The sequence below is a fragment of the Mus musculus genome (genome assembly GCF_000001635.26).
Source record: "Mus musculus strain C57BL/6J chromosome 4 unlocalized genomic contig, GRCm38.p6 C57BL/6J MMCHR4UN_CTG4".
Taxonomy (NCBI): Eukaryota; Metazoa; Chordata; class Mammalia; order Rodentia; family Muridae; genus Mus; species Mus musculus.
Window position 1 is genome coordinate 224 of NT_187053.1, and position 22,435 is coordinate 22,658.

Consider the following 22,435-nt stretch of genomic DNA (forward strand, 5'->3'; position numbering starts at 1 on the left):
CAGATCCTGGTATGAGTTCAAGGTTAGCCCCTTGAGTCTAACCCTTCAATTCCCCAGGTGAATCTAAGTGTGAACCAAAGGTCCTCACATGACTCCACGTGAGCGCTGTTGAACTTGAACTCGAGCCCCATTTGTAGAGTTGGGAGTCATAGTGGGACTGGCTGGCACAGAGGGCATGGCAGCCTGACAGGAACTGCAGTGTCCTGAGAGAGCCCTTGCATTCACACGGGAGTTCAGCATTCTTCCTGCTGAGTCTGAGTTTGAATATGGGCCTCTAGTCTCAGTGTGGCAGGGCCCCTGAATGAACGAGTCAACCTGAGGACTCCGGGGTCTTACAGAGTCAAGAACTGGGGTACCAGTTCATGAACCTCACGGAGCTTCTGTGGGCCAGTTCTAAGTTTGGAATGTGAACCCGTGAGTGAAAGGATACAGATATGCAAGTGTGAGCCCCCGACGAGAGCAGAGCTGATATTCAAGCACCCCCCCCCCAAGGGAAGTGTAAATCTACATGTGAATCCCACTCCCCTGGTGTGACTCTGAATGCAAGCCCTCCGAGTGTCACCCCCACCCCCACCCCCAGTCTCTGCAAGGAGCTTAAGTGTTCCAGTGTGAATCTGAATGTGAATTCTAGAGCCCCAGGAAGTCTTGAGTGTGAACTTTAAACTCTTAGTCTTTGGGTAGAGTCAGAGTCCCGACTGGAGTATCAGTTCTGACAGAGTCTGAACCTTTAGCTCCATCTTAATCCCTCCTAGAGCCTCAGAAACCGAGAGAAAGGATTTGTGTGGGCTGTCAGAGTGAAGACAGGGACAAAATATGAGACTCACTGTTCTCCTCACCTCCCAGATCCAAGCTAGCTCTGCATCTCCACGAAGAGCCAATTGGGCAAGCCCCCAGGGTCAGACACACAAAAATACACCCTATGTTTCAGACCGCAGGACACACAACAGTTGACTAACGCACAAACACTCTGTATTCTCAACTCTTACCACCTCAGAGGATAGGGTACACAAATACATCCTGTGACACAGACAAATATATCACAGGCAGAACAAGTTGTGTTAAAGACACACAGCATACAGACACACGCCCAGTGTTGCCGGCAAGATGCTAGACTTGCGTGCACAAACACATACATACATAAATGCGGGGTGAGGGGGATGAATTCTCAAACAGAGAGACTAGACAGAAAGAAAGAAAATCCTGAATTTTCAACAAGGCGTGAGAAATAGTCCTGCCCGCCTGAAGCTACTGGAGGGGGGAGGGGGGCCAGGGAGCCAGAAAGCTAGACGCTGGAGAAGCTCGCAGAGGAGAGGAGTCGTGGAGAGCTGTCCGTCTGGTGACCTCCTCGCGGCCCAGCCCCCCACGCACCGGGAGATACACTACTCTATACAGCCTGGGGACACCCAGAAACACCGGAGAAGGCACACATGGGCAGACTCACAAAAGAGACACTTGGGGATATGCCACGGGCTTGGAATCACACACACCAGAGGACTTACAAAGAGACACACTGAAAGGGACTCACTGCGTGCAGATACATCCAGGCGGACTCATGAGAAAACCATAGGCAGGATCACACCGACACACACACACACACACACACACACACACACACACACACACACACGCCCCACACGCGGATTCACACGGATACCCAAGGCACTGGCAAAAGCGCAGCCATCCCTTTACACTCCCGGGCACTTTGAAGTCCAGATATTTCCCCCTCGAGAAAGAAGCAAGCTTTGGGTGCGTGGGGGGTCACTGCGAACCCCCTAGCTCTGGAATTTTCCCAGACCCCGCGCATGCTGCTCAAGGGTGGGAAGAACAGGGACACTAGGACTAACCGCCCTGGCCACCTCCCTCCAGCCCTGATCGCCCAGCTTCACCACCACCACCACCACCACCACCACCACCACCACCACCACCACCACCACCACCACCACGCCCAACCCCTGGCGCGTCCGGACGTAGGGGGCTGCTGCTCGTGCGCCCCCGCCCCCGAGTTTGCGGGCAAAGTTTCTCGTGAACTTTCCTACCTCCCCCGACCGCGGGGCCCACGCGTGTCCCCTCACTCACTCTACCCGCACGCACGAGGGCCGCCGGTCTGTCCGCCTTGAGCGTTCGAGGGTCAAGCCTCGCGCAGACCGCCGCGGAACACTCACCGCGCCCTCGGGCCACCCGGGCTCCGCGCCGCGCCCTTCGGCCGCTGCAGGCGGGGAGCGAGGCAGGAGCGCGGAGCGAGCACTGCGGCCGGATCCCACTGCCGAACCCCGCGCCGCGCCGGCTGGAGCCGCCGCCTCCACTGCCGCCGCCGCCGCCCGCTCTGCACCGGCTCCTCTGCTCTCCGCGGCTTTAACCCCCCCATCCTCCTCCCTCCCTCGCGCGCTCCCTCCCTCCTTCCCTCGCCCATGTGACCGCGGGCGCCCGCTCGGCCGCGCGCGCCCTTGCTCCCCTCCCCCTCTCGCCTTGTCTCCCCGCGCCTCCGCTGCCGCGCACCACGACCCCCCCTCCCCGCCACGGCCCCCGCGCGCCTCCGCTTTGGCACGTTCCCGCGCCTGGCACGCGCGGCACGCTCTCGGGGGCACGCTCGCCCGCGCCGGCCTGTGAGCCCCCACTCCCACTCGCCCCGCGCAGGCAGGAGCCCTACCCCCCGCTGGCACGCTCGCCCGCACTGGCACGCGTGGCCCCCTCGCATTCGCCCTTTCTCCGGCGCGCCCTCTGGACGGCTATGGACCCCGTGCTTCACGCGCGCTCGGGCCGCGGGTCTTGCAAACGCGCGCGCACACCCACACCCACTCCGCCCGCTCTCCTAGGGCGGCCGGGAGCGCACCCACCCCCGAGTGATCGCTCATCACACTCTCAGCTTTGGCCAGGTCTCTCCTGAACACACGGTCGTCCGTTCTGTCCCTCAGTGTCTCACACGGACACTCTGGCACACCCGGGACCAACTCTGGGGTCCTTCTAGCATCCTCGAGAGGAGTACCAGACAGAGCCCCCAGTTCCCATAAATCAGCCCGCTCACTCCTCCCCTGTTTCTACCACCCCCATCAACAAGCCCCTCTTGGTCCCTTGTCCGGAGTTAACGGGTTTTATGCTTCCATGACTCCAGCGGACCAGGATGGATACCCAGGCCCTTGCCATTACTACTCATTCCCTAGGCCACCGGGCCTGGAAAGCGGCCTCCAGGAGAGAGCTAGGGAAGCTGTGACTTAACTGCCTGGTAGGACGGTTTTAGGGCAGGGCATAACACTCTGTGAGCTGAGCTTGGCTCTGGCACACACACACACACACACACACACACACACACACACACACACACCCCGCAGCCTGGGCCTTGGAGGGCGGGGGCAGGGTGTTCACTTCACTGGACCTAGGTAGGCCCCTGTTCTGTCTGCAATATGGGAGATTAAGGTTAGACAACCTGATCAACTTCTGAGGCCACACGAACGCGCATTAGCAAAGGGGATGGCAGAGGCAGAGAACCGGAGTCGATTGGATTTTTCGACTGGCCTTTGACCCATAATCCCTGGGCCTTACCCCTCCAAGGAACTGTTCCCCGGCTGAGGGCTAGGGAAGGGAAATATCTCGCTGTTTCTTCACACCGTTCCCCAGCAGGCTGCCTACAGCGCCCGGGCCCTTTCCCAACCAATGCCTCAGAGACTCTGCTGCAGAGGAAAAACCGTTCCCGCCACTGCTGGGGCTTTCCGCTTTCACTTCCATGGCTCCACCGTCCAACGGTCTGGAGTCAGGCTGGACTGGAGCTCAGAGGAGGTGGGCCAGGGCTTAAGGACACACAGCGAAGCTCAGGTCAGAGCACACAACCAGCTTCTCTGCACCCACCTCAGCTCCCCAGGATACAGACCCTAACTAGTCGGCTGCGGGAAGGAATGCAGGAAGGGCGACGAAATACGGAGCGTTGGTGATGGGAACACGCGCGCGCGCGCACACACACACACACACACACACACACACACACACACACAAACTGTCTAACTATCTTTCTTTGCTGATGGTAGGCCTGGACCAGGTTAGGTTCTGGAGGAGTAGCCGATGCTGATGAGACTACGTGCTCACACCGGTCTGGGGACAGGCAGACAAACGGACACGGAGATCTGCAAGTCCTGAGTGGGTCATCTTGACTTTTCAGATGCTCCTTCTGCAGGTTGAGGGCAGTCAGGATTACACCCCCCGACAAACGACACCAGGGCACAGGGAGGCTACCATCATCACTGCCGCAGCCACCTGATGCAGGCTCATTGTTCGCACCAGACGACACAAGTCCAGGAATACGACCCAGTGTGGGGGAAGATGAGGAGGGACACACGTCGGACCCACGGTGGTGGTGGTGGTGGTGGTGGTGGTGGTGGTGGTGGTGGTGGTGGTGGTGGTGGTGGTGGTGGTGGTGGTGTGTCGGACGGCAGCTCCTGGAGCGGAACCAGCAAACACGTCCATTTCCCCGGGGCCGCAGCGACACCTGGCGGGAAGATCGGGATGTGTGTTCTTGGGCTGCGACTCCGGCTCGGCGCTCAGGCCTTGAGGACCCACGGAACAAGGAAGGATCTGTCCCCTTTCCATCCTGTGGTCACCTAGCTCAGAACCTAAATTCTTCCCACTGAGCTGGGCCAACAGCGGCCTGTGGGTAGAGCTAGGCTTCCTAGACAGGCCTTCACCTCTGGTCACACTCCCTTTCCAGGTCTGGTAAGAGAGCAGGCCAGCCCATATCTGCACCAGCCCCTTCTCTTTCGGTGGTAAGGTAGACCACACTCATGGACACCTTCACTCAAACCGTGCCTCAGTGGAACCCGTTTTCACCACGTGCCTCACCCATGACAGAGTGGAAGTCATACCCCCAGACTGGAAGCCCCACAATAATAGAGATCCCAGAATTAGTAAGTTTGCGAGACCTTGGGACACTGGAGACGTTTTCCTTGACTTCAGGTGTCTGCTCATTTGTTATTGTGGTGATTGGTATGGAACCCACTCAGGAAATTCCAGGCTCTACCACTGAGCAAAGACACATTACTAACTGTCCTGGGGTTTTATGGCTTCTGTGAGGACTTTGCTGTCCTGGCAGGATGAACTAAACTGATCCTGCTCACTCACCCACCCCCAGAGTTAACTGTGTCATTTCGGCCTTTAGGTTGCAATGACACTTTTCCCATTTATACTGATCTGTCTCCAGGAAGGAAAGCTACCGATGTGGTCTCAGCTTCCCAAGTGCTCTTACAGAAAAGCCCCATGTCTAAGCAGAAGGTTCCAGGGCCAGGCAACCTCCTGGATAATAGTTACACTCTCACACAGGCTGCCTTAGCCGCACCAAACGCAGGTTCACATAAAATCACACACCCTGTCTCACTGAATAAAGTGCTTATTTTCAGCCTCACGGTGGTACTTGAGGAGTCATGGGACTCTAGCTTAAGCCTGAGCTCCGGGAAGAACTCTGAATCTCTGAATCACACATCTATAGCACACACACAAGGCACGGCCATAGTGCAACGTGTTTCTCACAGGCACACACACAGTCACACACGCTCTCAATCACACTGGGGTTGGCGGGTCGGGGCGGGCTCTGGAAGGCAGTTACGTAAACGCCCTCGCAGCCCCCCCTCGCTCCCCCTTACCCCCCCTGCTTCCTCGCACAGTGCCAGCGCCCGGGGCGGCTTGGCCGGGGCCGGGAACAGCTCGGCCTCGCGGAGGCTCCAGGCGCCGAGAAACCCGATCCCGACACAGCCCCGGGCCGAGCCAGGGAGGGGGGCCCAGAGCCCCCCCCCCCCCCAAGTCAGGGACCAGCCCAGCCACCCCCATAGGCGACTCACACCCACCCCCCGCCCCATCCTGAAACAGCTCCAGCACCATCTCGGGACAGCACCTGGGACACATTCACAACAACCCCCTCCTTCTGGAATCCTACGGTGGAGCCCACTGCCTCTCTGTGCCCTGACCCTCCCAATCTAGTACTAGAAAAGGGCAGGCAATCTCTGAAGGTGGAGGATGGGGGAAGAGATGGAGTCTCACTAGGGAGGCTAACCATTCACACTGAAATCCTCCAGGTTCCCATCCCACTAGGGCCCTCACTGATAGAGGGGCTTCCACTACTGCCCCAGGCTCATGTCAGACTTCTTTTACCTACCAGATTACCAATTCCAATATACCCTATCAAAATTCCAAGGTATTCAATAGGCCAAGGCCTCCTTCCTTCCCATCAGGAAGTTCTAACCCTAGTCTAATCACAGTCCCTCCTGCTTTGCTAAGAAGGAATCCTGAAGACAGATGGAAGCCTTGGGAATCAAATCCCTGGAAGGAGGAAAGACGAAGGCCCACGAACCCCCTGGAAGTCAGAAATCCACATGGAGGGTACAAGTTCCTGGTCAGTACTCTTACCCTGCAGCCTGAGGCCCTAGTTTTCACAACAGCTTTTGAGTGTCCAATTGGGCTGCCCAGGCCCAAGAAGAAAGGGAATTTCCCCCTATGTTCTCTGCTTTCTCTGCTAATGAACAAAACATTTCATGTTGAAATTCCTCCTCTACCCCCAATCCAGAGTCTCTGCCTTCCCCCACCAAATATGTCTGGGCTAGGGGACCACTAGGAGGGGTATCAGAGAGAAGAGAACTCCCAGAGAAAGCATAACTTACATTGGGGGCATCTTTGAAAATAAGTCATTGAAATGGCTCCCCCCTTCTGCTTTTGGCTAAAATTACCCACTCCTGTGGCTGTGTCCCAGAAAGGGTGGCCGGAGCTGTCCCGAGGCCCAGGACACGGCCCCCTCCCCTGGGCAAGGAGCCTTCCTGAAGTTGTTTTCCTGGTCTCTTCCTCTTGGATGTTTTTTTGATTATTAATCACATTTTCCATTCACAGACTCAGTCCAGACCCCTTCCCCCCCGCCTGGGGTCAGGGCTGGACAGGGAGGAGAAGCGAGCTCCTTGCAAGACGAGTTGGGGACGAGATAGCTAGTGACCCTGGCCTTGGCTGACCCGAAAGAGGCCGTAAGTGGAATGTCACAGATCACACCCTCTGCGTGCTGGCGCACAGTAGGTGCCATCCTTAAGCAATACGAGTGAGACAAGTGAGTGAGCAGGTGGCTAGTTTTCACGGCACCCAGCTGGCAGTGGCCAGCAGGGCCCTTGGTATCGGTTGCTGTGCTACAGATAGGGAATGATCCTGAAGCCAGGCAGACATCTGCCAGAATCACTCAGCAGGTCGACGCCGCAGCCAGGCAGTGGTGATGGCACCTCTTGTTCTTAAGTGTGTGTGTGTGCCCTACTGTGTGCCAGGCACTGTACTGTGTGCCAGGCATTGGTGTAAGTACAGCAGTGAGCCAGACGCTGCTTCAGAAAGCTGTAGAAGGGTTAGCTTCCATGCATGGTTCACACACGTGTAACTCGGTACAACAGCTTAGGAAATAGCAGGGTCCACTAAGATGAACATACATAGATCCCAGGACCTGGCAATTCTACTTACAAATGCATACCTCAAAGAACAGATCAGGAGCGCTTTGTTAATTATATTTTCAGTTAGGAATAACCCAGATAGATAAATAGCGACATGGTCACAGCAATGTAAAATAGCCAGTTGCAGCCGGCATACCGACATGGTAAAGCTCAGACAAAACGCTGAGGGAGAGGGAGGGAGGGGTAGGGGCTCTGAGGACACACCGACCTATTTCATTTCTAGGAAACTTCGGGACAAGCGAGACTGAAGCCGAACCTGTAATTTGAACTATATACCCTTAAATTTCGTGCACTTTGCTGTTTACAATTTGCCTCAAACTTGTTTTAAGTTCCCACCCTCTTAGGGCTCACATTCTAATCAAGAAAGATGGATACTTTAAAAAGAAAATGAAGATGATTGTACAGTTAGCCCGTGTAAAATTCCCATATCTGACACCCCAATCCCCTCAGCCAAGAAGTGACATCTAAATGTCTCCTAAGAGAGGCGCCGACTACGCCCCTTTCTTTCCTCTCTCATGGTACCATATTCCTTTGCCTGATATGGTTAGTGTGATGTCTAGTTTAATGGCTAATGTGATATCTGTTGAGTTGTCTAGTTAGCTGTTTGGTGCCTCAAAGCTCTGTGAGGGTTTTCTTTTGGCCTCCATCAGGAGATGCTGGGTCAGGCATAAAACAGGTGATTCTAACAGTTGGAATAGACTGTGTGTGTGTGTGTGTGTGTGTGTGTGTGTGTGTGTGTGTGTGTGTTATGCTGGAGGAGATGTCTACCATGGAGTTATACCCTTCTGCCCCCTCTCTCTTTAAGATAGGATTTTTCTGTGTAGTCCTGGCTGTCCTGGAAATTGATCTGTAGATGAGGCTAGCCTTGAACTCAGAGATCCTCTTGCCTCTGCTTCCTGAAAGCTAGGATTAAAAGCGTGTGGCACTTTGCCTGGCTTCTTTTTAACTTTCTATTTTGAGACAGGAGCTCACCAAATTGCTCAGGCTGGCTTTGAACTCACTTTTTAGTGCAGGCAAGCCTTGAATTTGAGATCTTCCTGTCCCTGATTTCCGAGTATCTGGGATCACCAACTTTCATCACCAGACCTAGTTGGAAATAGATTTATCAATATTTATATGTAGGTCCTTTAAAATACACCAAATATGTACATGGTGTAATAGGGTAAGCGGGACAAACCCTAACCTGTAAAAAGTGAATCTAAGCTTCAAGGCACAGGGGAACAAGCCTTGGAAAAGCCCTTCAGCCTTTAGTGATGAGATGCAGGCTTGGTAACCTCAGGGAAGACTAAGCAGAATTCTGGGAGGCAGGCTGAGGCGGCAGTGGCTCAGAAACTACATCCTAAAACACCTTTGGTTCCAAGGCCATGGTGGTCTGGAATGTGTTGTAGAGTAGTTAAGGGCACAGAACATTTCCCTATTAGTGAGATCTTTTTAAAACTAACTTATCTATGTGTACTCGTGTGTGAGTGTATGTATACGTCCACATGCATGCAGAAGCCAGTGGAGGTCAGAAGAGGGCATCAGATCCCCCCAGAACTGGAGTTATATGACTGTGAGCCACCTTGTGGGTGCTTAGAACCAAACCTGGGTCATCTGCAAGAACAGTAAGTGCTCTTAGCCACTGAACCCTCTCTCCAGCTCCTGCTAGTGAGCTGCTGCATAGGAGGTCAGATTTTCATCCTGACTGGGACAAGGCCCTGGGGCTGGAAAGAAAGCAGAGTGCCTCAGTGTAGAGAAGGCCACTTGGAGTCATCTTTCCATTTGCTTCCCCCTCCAGAGGACCCCATGTCAGGTATACACAGAGTTCAGGCTCCCTGGACACGTCTGCTCGCCAAAGGCCCTTCCCCATGGTTACCCTGGGGCCTGTTAAGTTTGGAGAATGAAGCTACTGGGAGCACAGGAAGGAGGGTAGAGAGAGCCAGGGAGGACAAGGACATTTGGGATCAGGGGACTTTGTGTTTCCTGAAGACAAAAACAGGGACACAACACAGACTTGCAAAATCACAGATGCAATTTTTCATTTTGCAAAAATTCGCATGAAACTAATTCACTACTCGGAAATCGCCTCTCCACCCCAGCGGGCTCTGACCCCCCTCCTGTTCTTCACAGTGGAGACATCTGTCCTCAAAGGATTGTCCACTTCCGGTGACTCCCTGCTGCTGATAATAGGGCCCATGTTTCCCAGAAGGCCCGAGGTTATCCCAAGACTGCTTCTCTCCCTTCACCTCCCATGGCTTCATTCCTGAAGAGCCTGTGATCACTTAGGGTCAGAAATAGACGGGTAAGGAAGGACCAACTCCCCCACAAACTCAACTATGGTGACTAGGAAGACCTAGACAATTTAAAAATCTGGAGACTTACTGCCACAGACACCCAGGACCAGGGAATAGGCAGAGGCAGAAGAGGAATTCCAAGAGAGAAAATTGAGTTAAATTCAGTCCAACAGACATTTATTAGCGCCTACTGTGTGCCAGGCCCAGAGGGAACATTGTGTTCAAAAGCGCAGACGCCTCCCAGGCTTTTGGCATGGGTGACTGGGAGACGATGGTGCCATTCACAAAGCCTTGATCCGCTTAATTCTGCAGCCCCAGCCTGCACCCTAGCTCCATCCAGCCTCACAGGCTTGAGACCAACAAGATTTCAAGCCAGGCCCATCTGAGTGGCCCAAATATGAGAGCAAGAAGCCAGGCCTAGGCCAGAGGCTTGGCAGCTAGAGGAGGGCAGGGCCTCATGTTGGGAATATGGGGGACATTTGGGCCCATCATGTCAGCTCCCTATCTGCGGGTGATGAGGTTTGCTGTATGTTGGCCAGAGGCGATAATTAGCCTTGGTCAGGTTAGGGGTGAATGCCAGAATTCCCAGCAGCTGAATCGTATGGGTTAATGGGAGTGGAGGAGCTGGTGCCAATCTTTGGTGCCAGGGGTGGGCGCCAAGGATGGTGTGTTGTGTTGCGGGGGTGGGGGGTGAGTGCTAGCACAGTCTGTTGCCTCTGGCTTTTGTTCTGGGCCTTAAGCCCAGGACTGGGATGAACGTGTGTGTGTGTGTGTGTGTGTGTGTGTGTGTGTGTGTGTGTGTGTGTACACATACACAAGGACAAATACAACACTGGGTATATGGCGAGAAATGGAAGTTCAGGTTAGATTCCTCAGTCATTTTCAATAGCTTCATTTCTCTTGGTACTTCAGTTTTCCTTAAGGAAGCCCCAGCTTTGGAGAGGGATAAGCCAGGCTTTAGTTCATGGAAGGGTAAGTCCTTAAGTGTCCTCTTTCTCCACAGATGAGCAGCAGCTGCTCAGGGCTGACCAGGGTCCTGGTGGCCGTGGCTACAGCCCTGGTGTCTTCCTCCTCCCCCTGCCCCCAAGCTTGGGGTCCTCCAGGTAAAAAAATGCCTCTCTGGCTCCCAAGTGTAACTTCATGCTTGGGCACAATGACCCCACCCAGGGCTTGGCAGCCTGCTCCTCACCCTGTCGTTCTCGTAAATAGGAGAGGGTATAAAAGAAGTAATAACCGCCTTTTATAGGGGTCCAGTATGGACAACCTGGCAGGCCCGTGATGCTGTGCTGCCCCGGAGTGAGTGCTGGGTAAGTGTCCACCTGTCTGTTCATCTCATCCTTTCCTGACCCTGCCCAGATCCTATGTTCCCTCCTAAACTTGCTTCTTCTGGCTGTAATCCTTGCTTGTGTGTCCTAACCCTCCAAATATATTTATTCAATAGAAAGTGCTGCTAATGCTGGGGATGTCATTGGTGCCAGGCCTGTACAAAGCCTCAGGGGTGGGCGGTGGCTTGATCCTTAGTACCCAAAATCATCCCTCAGTGAACCAGCCGGTATGTTTAAGTACCTGCTAAGTGCCGGGCCTGCCGTAGGCTCTGAGACACGACAAAGGCAAGACGCTTGCCTTCAAGCGCTTTCATCTTAGTGGGGAAGGCAGGCAGCAAGCACTCAAGAAACTTGGTCAAAAAGGAGCAGCAATGGCCAGGTTAGGGTAGCTCCTGACAGGGACAGCAGCTTGTGGAGATGCCCTGAGGTGGGGGTGACCTCAGTGCTAAGGAACAGAAAGAAGAGAATGCGGCCTGTGCAGGAGGAAGTTGGGGTGATAAGGTAAAGAAGGCCACGGGAGACCACAAGGGACTATGTGAAGGGAATTTGGGCTTGGGCTTAGTCTCCTTTCTTTCTTGTTTTTATTTTATTCGTTTATTTATCTTGGCATTTGAGAGTGATCTGGAACTCACTATGTAGCTCCAAGTGGCCCCAAACTCATGAACCCCCTGCTTCAGCCTCCTGGGATGATTCTTACACACCACCACCCCAGGCACAGAATCGTGGTTTGATTGCAAGTGTGCTCAGAGAACAGTTGTACAGCCCAACCTCGTCTCTCTCTGACTCATCTCCTCATCTTTCCTCCAGGACTCCAGTGTCCTGGTTTCGGGATGGAGATTCAAGGCTGCTCCAGGGACCTGACTCTGGGTTAGGACACAGACTGGTCTTGGCCCAGGTGGACAGCCCTGATGAAGGCACTTATGTCTGCCAGACCCTGGATGGTGTATCAGGGGGCATGGTGACCCTGAAGCTGGGCTGTGAGTTAGTGGAAGGTGGCAGTGAGGGGCCATGGGATTCCCCAAGGGGACCTAGGATCCGTGCAAGCCCTCTGGGATAGGATGGAGCTAGGGATGTCTTGGTCTCCAGCTGTGCCCTCTGTCTCCAGTTCCCCCAGCACGTCCTGAAGTCTCTTGCCAAGCGGTAGACTATGAAAACTTCTCCTGTACTTGGAGTCCAGGCCAGGTCAGCGGTTTGCCCACCCGCTACCTTACTTCCTACAGGTATGTGTGGGTGTGTTTGGTATGTGTGCCTATGGAATTGGGGTTGCTGACATGAGATGGGTATGGGAAGCAGGGAGGGAGGTTCTGACAAATTCTCAGAGAAGGTAGGGGCCTTCTTTCCCTCCTAACCTCAGATGGTAACCTTTTTACCAGGAAGAAGACGCTGCCAGGAGCTGAGAGTCAGAGGTAGGACATGACAGAGAGACTGGGGACTCTTAACTTGTGACCTATTTCCAAAACCCAAAACGACATCCTCTATTCTAGGGAAAGTCCATCCACCGGGCCTTGGCCGTGTCCACAGGACCCTCTGGAGGCCTCCCGATGTGTGGTCCATGGGGCAGAGTTCTGGAGTGAGTACCGGATCAATGTGACCGAGGTGAACCCACTGGGTGCCAGCACGTGCCTACTGGATGTGAGATTACAGAGCATCTGTGAGTACCCCAGGCTCCTTCCAGACCCATGTCACAGAGACTCCGCACAGACTTACACTCACCTTGCCCCAGCTTCCAACTGGTCCTCTCCTTTTCATAAAGACAGAGTCGTCACAGATGGCTCTGTACCCTAGAGGCTCCCATCATTACCTATGCATCCTTCCCAGCTGCCTGGCTCACTCCTGCTTCTGGACCCTGTCTATGCTGAAGGCAGCCCGATCTCATGCTCTCCCCACCTAGGGAAAGCCTCCCCCCCTTTATTTTCTTGATCTGAGTGTGGGAGGGGAGAAGGCAGTATATGTAGGTTGGAATTTGGGCCAGCGAATCTTCTGTGGATGGAAAGAAAAATCTGCTTATCACTCAAAGCTATCAAAACTCTGTTTTTGCATTGCTGCTTATAATAATGACAGACAGGTCCTGAGGCTCAATGAGTGATCAAATTCGACATTTCCCCTCCTTCCTGGGACGGATCTGACGAAAGCACCTTTACACACACACTGTGGGAAGGAATGAGTACCCATTACTTACCCTGAACTTTGTGTCTGGCTGTCTCTAGTGCGTCCCGATCCACCCCAAGGACTGCGGGTGGAATCCGTACCTGGTTACCCAAGACGCCTGCATGCCAGCTGGACATACCCTGCCTCCTGGCGTCGCCAACCCCACTTTCTGCTCAAGTTCCGGTTGCAATACCGACCAGCACAGCATCCAGCCTGGTCCACGGTGAGGTCTGCAGTGTGTCTCGGTCTTCATCTTCTAGTGTTGTCTCTGGTGTTAAGAGATCAGATATTCTGCATCGCTTCTAGGCACTGGCTGGTCTCAGAAGACCTGATTCCCTTTCTATATATGTGTTCCCCAGGTGTTGAGCTGGGTGCTGGAGTTGTATCGGGTAGGACTCCTGTCCTGGGTAACTAACCATGATGCAAGCCTGTCTGTGGAAAATAGAAATGGCTTTTTTAAAAATCACTTGGAGGGATTGGGAAAACGGCTTAGTGTATTACAGAACAGCCACTTATAAGCAAGGGGACCTGAGTCTGAATCCTCAGTCCACATAAAGCCAGGTGAAATAGCAGAGTTTGTAACCCAAGTGCTCCAACAGCAAGAGGGGAGGCAGAGACAGGAGAATGCCTAGAAGTTCATGGGCTAGCTGAGAGCAACAAAAAACCTGTCTTCAAACAGTGCAGAAGGCAGAAAGACTTAATCCTGCGTTCTTCCTCTGACCACCACACGTATGCTGTGACACATCCCACCATACACACATACCCTACCACTACTACCACCACATACACACACACACACATCACACACACCACATCACACCAACACACAACCCACCCACCCACACACAAAGAAAGAGAAGGGGTGGGAGAGAATAACTTATAGGAAAGGGAATACCTTTTACCTAGAAGACCCTCCTCGTATCCATACTCCTGTGTCTAGGTGAAAATAGTTTTATCTCCACATCCAGAAATGTCAAAGATTTGTTGGCATCTGTCCTAGGAAGCTGTCCCTTTAGTTTATAATTTGCATTCAGAGCTGCCTGCCTACAGGGTACCTCAATACACATTTGACAGGTTATCTCTTTTAGGTATAGTCATCCCTATTTACAAACGAGGAAGCTGAGATGTGGAGGCCCACAGTCCACTCAGCAAGTCACTTAGAGTTTTGAACACAGACTGGCTGACACCACAGGCCCTCTAAGTAACCTCTACATGCTTCCATTTTCCAAATCCCAGACCTAGATTTTGTCCCATCAGCCACCCAACGTGGGGTCTAGACCCTCCCTAGCAGGTGGACAGGGATGGCAGCGTGGGAGAGGGCTACTCTTCGATGGCTGCGACTGGGCGGGTTCTTTACTTACATTGGGACCACACCCTGAACAGCCGTCTTTACCTCCAGGTGGAGCCCATTGGCTTGGAGGAAGTGATAACAGATACTGTGGCTGGGCTGCCCCACGCGGTACGAGTCAGTGCCAGGGACTTTCTGGATGCTGGCACCTGGAGCGCCTGGAGCCCAGAGGCCTGGGGTACTCCTAGCACTGGTGAGAGACAGAAACAAAGACAAAGGGTGGGGCCCTCACACCAAAGCAACTATCCACTGGACAGTTTTACACATCCCCTTGTTAGGGGCCTTCAGCACTGCTGTCCTATTCGATAGCCTTGCTGGTCTGCAGCCCTCCTCTGACTTTAGTCCCTCTCCTCCACGTCTCCACCTCTGCACATTTAGACCCTGTGTCTGCAAGTCTACAAGCCGGATCCCCAGAAGCTGGCCACACCCTTTGAAACTGCCTCCTAGGCCCCTACCTCAGCTTTAGGTTCTAGCCCTGCTCCTGCCCTAGAAAGGCAGAGGCTTCTGTGTGCACCTCTCGGGTTTCATCTTTCTTCAGGTCTCCTGCAGGATGAGATACCTGATTGGAGCCAGGGACATGGACAGCAGCTAGAGGCAGTAGTAGCTCAGGAGGACAGCCTGGCTCCTGCAAGGCCTTCCTTGCAGCCAGACCCAAGGCCACTTGGTAAGTCTGATGGATTGACAGAGCATGTGGAGGACTAAAGTCCTAGACAGAAGGTGGCATCATTGCTCTCCCAGGGACATGTGGCCTTTTTCTTTAGATCACAGGGATCCCTTGGAGCAAGTAGCTGTGTTAGCATCTCTGGGAATCTTCTCTTGCCTTGGCCTGGCTGTTGGAGCCCTGGCACTGGGGCTCTGGTGAGTGAGTGCCACTGGTTCCTTAGCTGTACTGCCCCACAGCCGCTTTGATGCCCAGGGACCACAGCCATTCCCACCCTCTGCTGACTGCCCGCTGAGCCTGCTGGAGTTTGGAACCACGTCTCCCCACCCGACTGTCTTCTCTGTCATGATTCCTCTTCCTTTGCTAATCAATCCTCTTGGACGAGACATGGTATTAGGGAGACAGCTGCTCTTTTATGCTTCAGGCTGAGGCTGAGACGGAGTGGGAAGGAAGGACCGCAAAAACCTGGGCTCTTGGCACCCATGATCCCGGTGGAAAAGCTTCCAGGTGAGTAGCACTTGGTAATCTAAGTGCTTGGTTGAGTGTCTGACTTAAGAACCGGACACCCTATTAATTTTGTGGGTTCCAGGAATCACTGGAGTTGGGTCTTCCTCCCAAGTGCCTATTCTCAGAAATGGGTCTCTTCCCATTTAAAAGTTTGGGACTTATAGTAGCTCCCTTCATTTTTAAGGCGTCAGAACTGATATTACCCTTCCCCCACTTAAATGTCTTGGATCAGTGCTTGCTCCTCTCCCAGATTTAAAAAATTAAATCTTCTTACTGTTGTGTGTGTATGGTATGTGTATGCACACACACGTGTCATAGCATGTGTTGGGAGTCTTTCTACCTTTGCATGAGTCCTGGGGGCTGAACACAGGTCATCATGCTTGTTTGCCACCCCTACCCTTGGCCCCAGAACTTCATCTGCTGCCTTATCTTCAGTGTTAGGGCTCCCTCAGAAGCGGGCTCCTGTGTTGGGTCTGGATCCAGTCCTCCTGTTATGCTCTCTGTTCCTTTAGGAATTCCAAACCTGCAGAGGACCCCAGAGAACTTCAGCTGATTTCATCTGTAACCCGGTCAGACTTGGGTGGTTAAAAGGACAGGCAGAAAGAGGCGGGGCAGTGGATCCCTGTGGATGGAGGTCTCAGCTGGAAGTCTGAGCTCTTTTCTTTGACACCTATACTCCAAACTTGCTGCCGGCTGAAGGCTGTCTGGACTTCTGATGTCCTGAGGTGGAAGTCCACCTGAGGAATGTGTACAGAAGTCTGTGTTCCTGTGATCGTGTGTGTATGTGAGACAGGGAGCAAAAGTTCTCTGCATGTGTGTACACATGATTGGAGAGTGTGTGCGGTCTTGGGCTTGGCCCTTCTGGGGAGTGTGAAGAGTTGAAATAAAAGAGACGGAAGTTTTTGGAGATTGTCGTCTAATGTTGCTTTATTAGTTTTGCTGTTGGGGGTGTGAGTACATTTTCTTTTGTAGTACCAGATTTAAACTGGGTACAGTTCCTTGGAGCCTTTTCCCTTGGCGTTCTAACCACCGAGCCAGGCTGCGGTTCTGGGGATGAACACAGACACTGCGCCGAGCCAGGTGAAGCCTGAGAAGGGAAAAGTCCAAAGCTAGGCTCACATTTGGGGGATGAGCTTAGGTAGGGTTCAGGGGTTAGGGGTAAAAGCCCGATGAAAATCCGGGTAGGTATTAGAGTTAGTAAAGGGGCTAGGGATGAATATTGGGGGTTCGGACTGAGGGCAGAGTTAGAGGTATCAAAGTTGGGGGCAGAGCTCACACGACAGCCTGGAGGTGACAGTCCCCATCAGCCTCCTGCAGTTCCATGTGGACAATCCTCCTCAGCAGCCTGCTTGGGAGTGGCTGTCTATAGAGCTGAGTACAGCAGCTAGTGCTGGAGGGCAGAGGCAAGGCTGGAGAACAATAGGGCCACACTTCAGAGAGGTCTGGACCCACAAGCTGCTCTGATTACATAGCTAGAGGTCCAACTTTCTGGGCCCTGTTCCCTGTAGTCCCCTCGCTCAGCATTCATTCTATGGCCTCTGAGAACTTACCTGCTTCAGGAGCCGGGCTCAGAAGCAACAGTAACAGCGGGAGGCTGCTGGCGGGGGAGAGCCCCTCCATCATGCTCACTCAGCCTAGAGGTTTCTTCCTTCCTTCCTTTCTTTCTCCCCTGCTCCCCAGCTTTTATCTAGCTGTGCTTTGCCTCGGGCACTAGGTGAGTCAGACACAGGTGGTGATGCTTTGCTTATCTTGTGATGCTGAGCTCTAACTCTTGGCCTGTTGTCAGTGACCCAATCCCCTGCCTGGACTGCCATTTCCCCATGGGCTTCTAAGCCCTGAACGGAGAAGAATGGAGAGAGCTAGCGAATAGTATCCGGGGCTGACGTTACAGAAGCTCAGAACAGCCGTGGTTCATGGTGGTGTCTCCTGATAGTCATTTATGCTCACACCCATAACCACACATTCACAGTCATATGTTGGTCCTGTAACTCATGAAGTCACGCCCATGAATGTGTGCTCGCGGACAGAAATGACACAGATCCAGTTATACCTAAAAGCCCCACTGGAATCCATTTGCATTTCCACAATCATCTCGCTGAACCATATTAGTACACATACACACGTCTGATGGAAGTTTGTGAGTGGGTAGGAACAGAAGGCAGGCCAGCACTGACCTGCCTTCATCTTCTCCTCCCTACTACCTTCCCCGCCCCGCCCCGCCCCGCCCCGCCCTGCCCCGCCCCGCTCCGCCCAGCCCTGCATGTTTCTAATCAGGAGAAATTGATGGGACCCTAAAACAGACTCTTCTTGGGTAATAGGGAGATGTTTACCATTAAGGAGGGAAACTGAGGCAGATGCGGGAGAGAAATAAAAGTACTTTGGTGCCAGGTTGCTGGTGTTAAAACAGGTGAAAGTGGGTGGATGTATGGTAGCATGTCTTGTCCCCCAGTACTCAGCAGGCAAATCGATCTCTGTGAGTTTGAGACTAGCCTGGTCTACACAGTGAGTTCCGGGGCCAGCCTGAGCTACGTAGTGAGATCCTGCCTCAACAAACAAACAAATCAACAAAACTCCAAGAAGACAAAGCCCCTTTCCCAAATCTCACCTTCTTGCTTCTGCTTAGTCTTGTTCCACGGATGCCAGCTTCTCAGTGGGAGGCTGGGGGCTTCCAGACTTAGTCTCTGGCTTGTTGGAGACATCGGACTCAAGAACAAAGTTAGGTCGTCTCGTTTGATTCAAATTCTACCGTCTTTCCATTCTGGGCTTGAAGGAACATACCCTTCCGAACCCAGCTTCAGAAATACCCATTTCCCCAAACCCCAAACACCTGTACCCACCCTATGCTTCTTTCCATCAGAAATAAGTATGTACTAATATGGTTCGGTGGAATCAATGTGGAAATCCAAATTTATTGCAGTGGGGCCTTGGGGTATAGCTGGATCTGTATGCAAAATTCCTATTCATTTTGAGTCAATGCTTTCTGGAAAGTTGTAAATGGCCTAGAGTAGGGGTGTGTTTATTGGGCTAATGGCCTAGGCTCCTAATCTGGGGATTTCAATTCTCAAGTTCTGCTCTGGATTTAAAATATAAACCGAGTCATAACACCAAGAATCCATCCCTTATCTGGAGACTGAATTTCCTGCTCTGAGGCCAGCCATCCTCTGGAGTAGAGATCTTGGGATAGGACTTCCACTGCCTCCGAGCGGTTTCTTTGGCTAAACTGAAAAGGCCTTGCTTCCTCCTGACCAGGGTTAAGACCCATAGGCACCTTTTGGACATTTTCTCAGAGGTCTTATGACAGTCTGGGAAGATGTGGACCCAGGGCTAGTCAAAGCATTTGAAGGTGTCTTCGATGCAGAAATTGTGAGGGAATGGCTAAAAGTTTGCACACTTGAAGGTTACCCACGAGCCAGAGGCCATGCATCCTCAAGTTTTGGTACCCGAAGCTTCTCTCTTACGCCCGGTCTAGATCTTTGTCCCAGGGCTTGGGTGTTTCACCAAAAAAGAAATTCTAAGGACATTCACCTCGCCTGCCCCGCTCACCCCACTCCACCATCCTGTCTATACTGCTTGCCATGTGAGCTCCCCTGGGTTTGCCAATCCAGAGATCTTTGGAAGGCAGAAACATTTTCCTGGCTTCCCTTCTCTCCTTATTTTGGCGTCTCCAAAGATATGGAGGCCAAGTCCTCTTTTCCAGCACAGTGTGCTATGACAGAGGCAGTGCCAGGCTAAAAGTCAGCTTTGAGCTCAGCCAGGATCCAGGCTGTCTCCATAGCATAATCCTCAGGTGCCTGTTCTGGAATGGGAGTCAGTGTGTCTATGTGGTGGACACTATGAGGACAGTCTGACTCTCACCTGTAGGACCCCAAATTTAGGGATCCCGCTCTAATCCAGGAACAGGGAACACCCACGAACACAAGAATCCTCTCTTGTTGCAAGACGCATGAGGTTTATTTGGCAGAGCTCTGGGTCGACACGTACCTCGCGCAGGAGACAGGGGAATCGACCGCGAGACTCGGAAGCTAGGGGCTTTTAAAGAAGCAAGAGGTTGGGAATACAAGGAATTTTGACAAAAGGCACGGGGTTGATTCATTAACAGAAAGATTACATGTCAGCAGAAAAAGGGGGCATTAGAGCTTTGTTCCGGTGGGCTTGGGACTTATCTAACAACCAGATGAGTTATGTGACTTTACTCGGCGCCAAGAGGTAAGGGAGAGACAGGATGTTCCCGCCAGATGGTGTGGACTTAGATAAGATGGCCTTGCCTGTCCCCAGCTTGAGGGGTGATTTCAGCCAGATGGTGCTAGCTTAGATAATGTAGGCCCATTTGTCCTTGAATACCTTTTTATCTATACAGCCAAGATGTTCTTAGGATTGCTTTAACAACAGCCCCGTCTGGGCCTGCCTGGGGGCTGTTCTGCTTTGTTCTCAGTCCCAGATCCCGGCCGTAGGCTCCTAAACAAGTTATAAAATCTCATCTTCCTTCACACCCACTGTAAGGGTTAACAGGTTCCAGAGTGATTTGGGTGGACAAAGTAATCATGGGGTTAGGGTATCAGGATTCTTAGCAAACTGCTAGTTCTTGCTGATACCAAGGACTTTTAAAACGGTGATGGGGCTGTCAGGATGGCCATGGTGCCAAGCCTGAAACCCTGAATTCCATCCCGGGAAGCCATATGGATGAAAAACCCTCACAAAGGGTCATACCCTCTGATCTCTGCATGCACATGCATTGTGGTGGGCACACACACATTACAAACACACACACACACACTTAAAAAATTAAATACAAAAACAAACAAAAAATTGGGATCAGACTGGGGGAGCCAGTTTGGGGTTTTAACTATAGGAAGGACCTTGGACCCTCGACCCTTGTCACTCTCCTGGGGTACACTGCTGGAGACAGCTTCTAGAAACTGGTCCTTCCTCTCACTGACAGCAGACTCCTCAACTTTGGCTAAAATGTTTTATATCCACTCCCAGGAAAAGAGGATTCTCCAGACATCTGGCAAAGTTATGGCTAGAGTTAGGTGGTAACAGCTGAAGTTGTGGGAACACTGATAGGTGGGGGAAAGATGTGGCCTACTCTCAGTGTGGGTGCTTTTGGGGAGGGCGTGGCAGAGAGCCAGTCACTGATAGTAATTACAAGCCTGACCCTTAGGAGCAATGGAGTCCTACACATGGAAAGGCTTCCTACCAGGGAGGGATGCCCTGTGGGTTGAGAAACAGCAGGTGTGGAGTGGGATTCCCAGCACCAATGGCGTCTGCGGTGGTAAAGTCAGGGAGGCAGTGGGCGTGACTTTAACTCTTTAATGCACCGGCTGTCTGTGCAGCAGCGGTGGGGGTGCGACAGAGGAGACCACGACCCGAGCGCTGGGGAGCAGGCCTCAGGCCGCTCGACAAACAGCTCATTAGGCCCCGCAGAGGCTCCAGCTTCTGCTCCCGGGGGTGCGCCGAGCTGTAGGGCGACCCGACAATGACATGAGGCGGGGCAGGGGCGCCTGGACTCCCCCACATCCGTCCACCGACACTGAACCTCGTTCATGCCCCCACGAGATCGCAGCCCCCTCACCTCCGCTCCCTGCGCCACATTCGCAGCCAAGGAAAAAAGTAGAAGCAGCCCCAGTAGATACTGCAAAGACAAGGCAGAGCCGGACCGGGAGGGGCGGGGCTGACCCACAGACCTCACCTCTGGAACCGAGCCCTCCAGAAAGCCCCGCCCCCAAGGGCTGGACAGCAGCAGCCCACGCCCCTCGAGGGCCCGCTCCGCCCGCCCCGGGACGTTCCCCTTCCCCCCACCCCCGGCCTCACATCCCTCCTCCGCATCTCCCGCCTCAACTCACTCCTCCTCCGCTTCCAGCGCCACCTCGTATCTCCTCAATCGCGACCTGTCCGGGCTCCGAACGGTTCCTGTGGAACAGCATGATAGGAACACTTATTCCCAGTCGCAAGTCCCCTTCGCCATCATTTCCAGGACGAGTCTGAATAGTCCTCAGGTACACTGAGGCAGGTGGCCCCCACCCCCGGAAGCCAATTGTCACATCGGGACAGGATGGGATGGATGCTATGGAAATCACTAGAAGTTAAAGCGTTAGGAGGAGGGTTATCTAGGGACCCGAACTTGGAGTCACCAAAGAGGGAGGTCTAGCGGCAGGGGAGCTGGGACATTTAGGCCCTGGATGGAGATTTTGAGGGGCTGGAGTCACCTGAAGGGGGGCTCAGGGGTCGGCACAGCCTAAACTCCCCGCCCTCCCTGGCTCAGCCCGGGAAACGGACCGTTAACAATTACATCACAGGGATACCTTCGCATTCTATGTGTGGGGCTTGCATATCACCCAGAAGGGGAGGAACCAGGTTTTCGTCAGAGGAGGTGGGATCAAAATGTAACGTTAAAAAGTGGCACTGTATTTTTTGTTGCTTAAGGGGCATAGTCTGTGTTTATTAAGATGCCAGACACGCAGGACCCTCTTTTCTGGGATGGAGCCAGATTTTAGAGTTAGGCAGGTTGGTAGACTGTGACCTTGACTGGAGACAGCAGTAAAAGTGCTTTGGGAATCATCTTCACTGTGCCTCTACCCAGTGCCCCCACTTGCCTGACTTTTACCTTGCCAATTGTTTTTCTTCCTTGTCCAGTTCTTGAATGACCTCAGACCAGATTGAATGACCTCAGACCAGAAGGAATAGGCCAGCAGCGAGAACACAGCCTAGAGCAGGCTAAGGTATGG

General features: G+C 53.1%; 2 protein-coding genes and 1 long non-coding RNA gene across 14 annotated transcripts; 2 read left to right on the forward strand and 1 right to left on the reverse strand.

The window, feature by feature from the left end:
* The first annotated feature begins 3,815 nt into the window (after window positions 1–3,815).
* Window positions 3,816–6,840, forward strand: LOC105247290. Its single transcript, XR_882346.1, has 3 exons — window positions 3,816–4,336; window positions 4,694–4,889; window positions 6,256–6,840. It is a non-coding gene; the product is annotated as an uncharacterized LOC105247290 (long non-coding RNA).
* A 3,356-nt stretch (window positions 6,841–10,196) lies between these two features.
* Window positions 10,197–16,617, forward strand: LOC100861969 (interleukin-11 receptor subunit alpha-2-like). Its single transcript, NM_001378674.1, has 13 exons — window positions 10,197–10,247; window positions 10,725–10,824; window positions 10,968–11,028; window positions 11,854–12,023; window positions 12,152–12,266; window positions 12,420–12,452; window positions 12,531–12,697; window positions 13,254–13,417; window positions 14,594–14,735; window positions 15,081–15,206; window positions 15,304–15,400; window positions 15,628–15,710; window positions 16,223–16,617. The coding sequence occupies exons 1-13, from the start codon at window positions 10,212–10,214 to the stop codon at window positions 16,261–16,263; spliced, it is 1,335 nt and encodes a 444-aa protein (NP_001365603.1). The 5' UTR covers window positions 10,197–10,211; the 3' UTR covers window positions 16,264–16,617.
* On the reverse strand, window positions 16,613–22,059 carry LOC100861978 (c-C motif chemokine 27-like). 12 transcript variants are annotated; one of them, XR_003953270.1, is made up of 7 exons: window positions 22,013–22,055; window positions 21,554–21,620; window positions 21,283–21,342; window positions 20,201–21,168; window positions 18,316–19,565; window positions 16,987–17,119; window positions 16,620–16,797 (listed from the first exon to the last, which is right to left on the reverse strand). XR_003953270.1 is itself a non-coding variant. In NM_001267702.1 (6 exons), exons 3-6 carry the CDS (start codon window positions 21,300–21,302, stop codon window positions 16,641–16,643), a joined length of 408 nt encoding a protein of 135 aa, NP_001254631.1. In that variant the 5' UTR covers window positions 21,303–21,342; window positions 21,554–21,620; window positions 21,917–22,014; the 3' UTR covers window positions 16,613–16,640. The 12 variants fall into 12 exon arrangements, 10 of the variants coding, with proteins under 10 accessions (NP_001254631.1, NP_001254632.1, NP_001254633.1 ...); XR_003953271.1 differs by having other exon boundaries at window positions 21,987–22,035; NM_001267702.1 differs by lacking the exon at window positions 20,201–21,168 and having other exon boundaries at window positions 16,613–16,797; window positions 18,316–18,413; window positions 21,917–22,014.
* Between the last annotated feature and the right edge of the window lie 376 nt (window positions 22,060–22,435).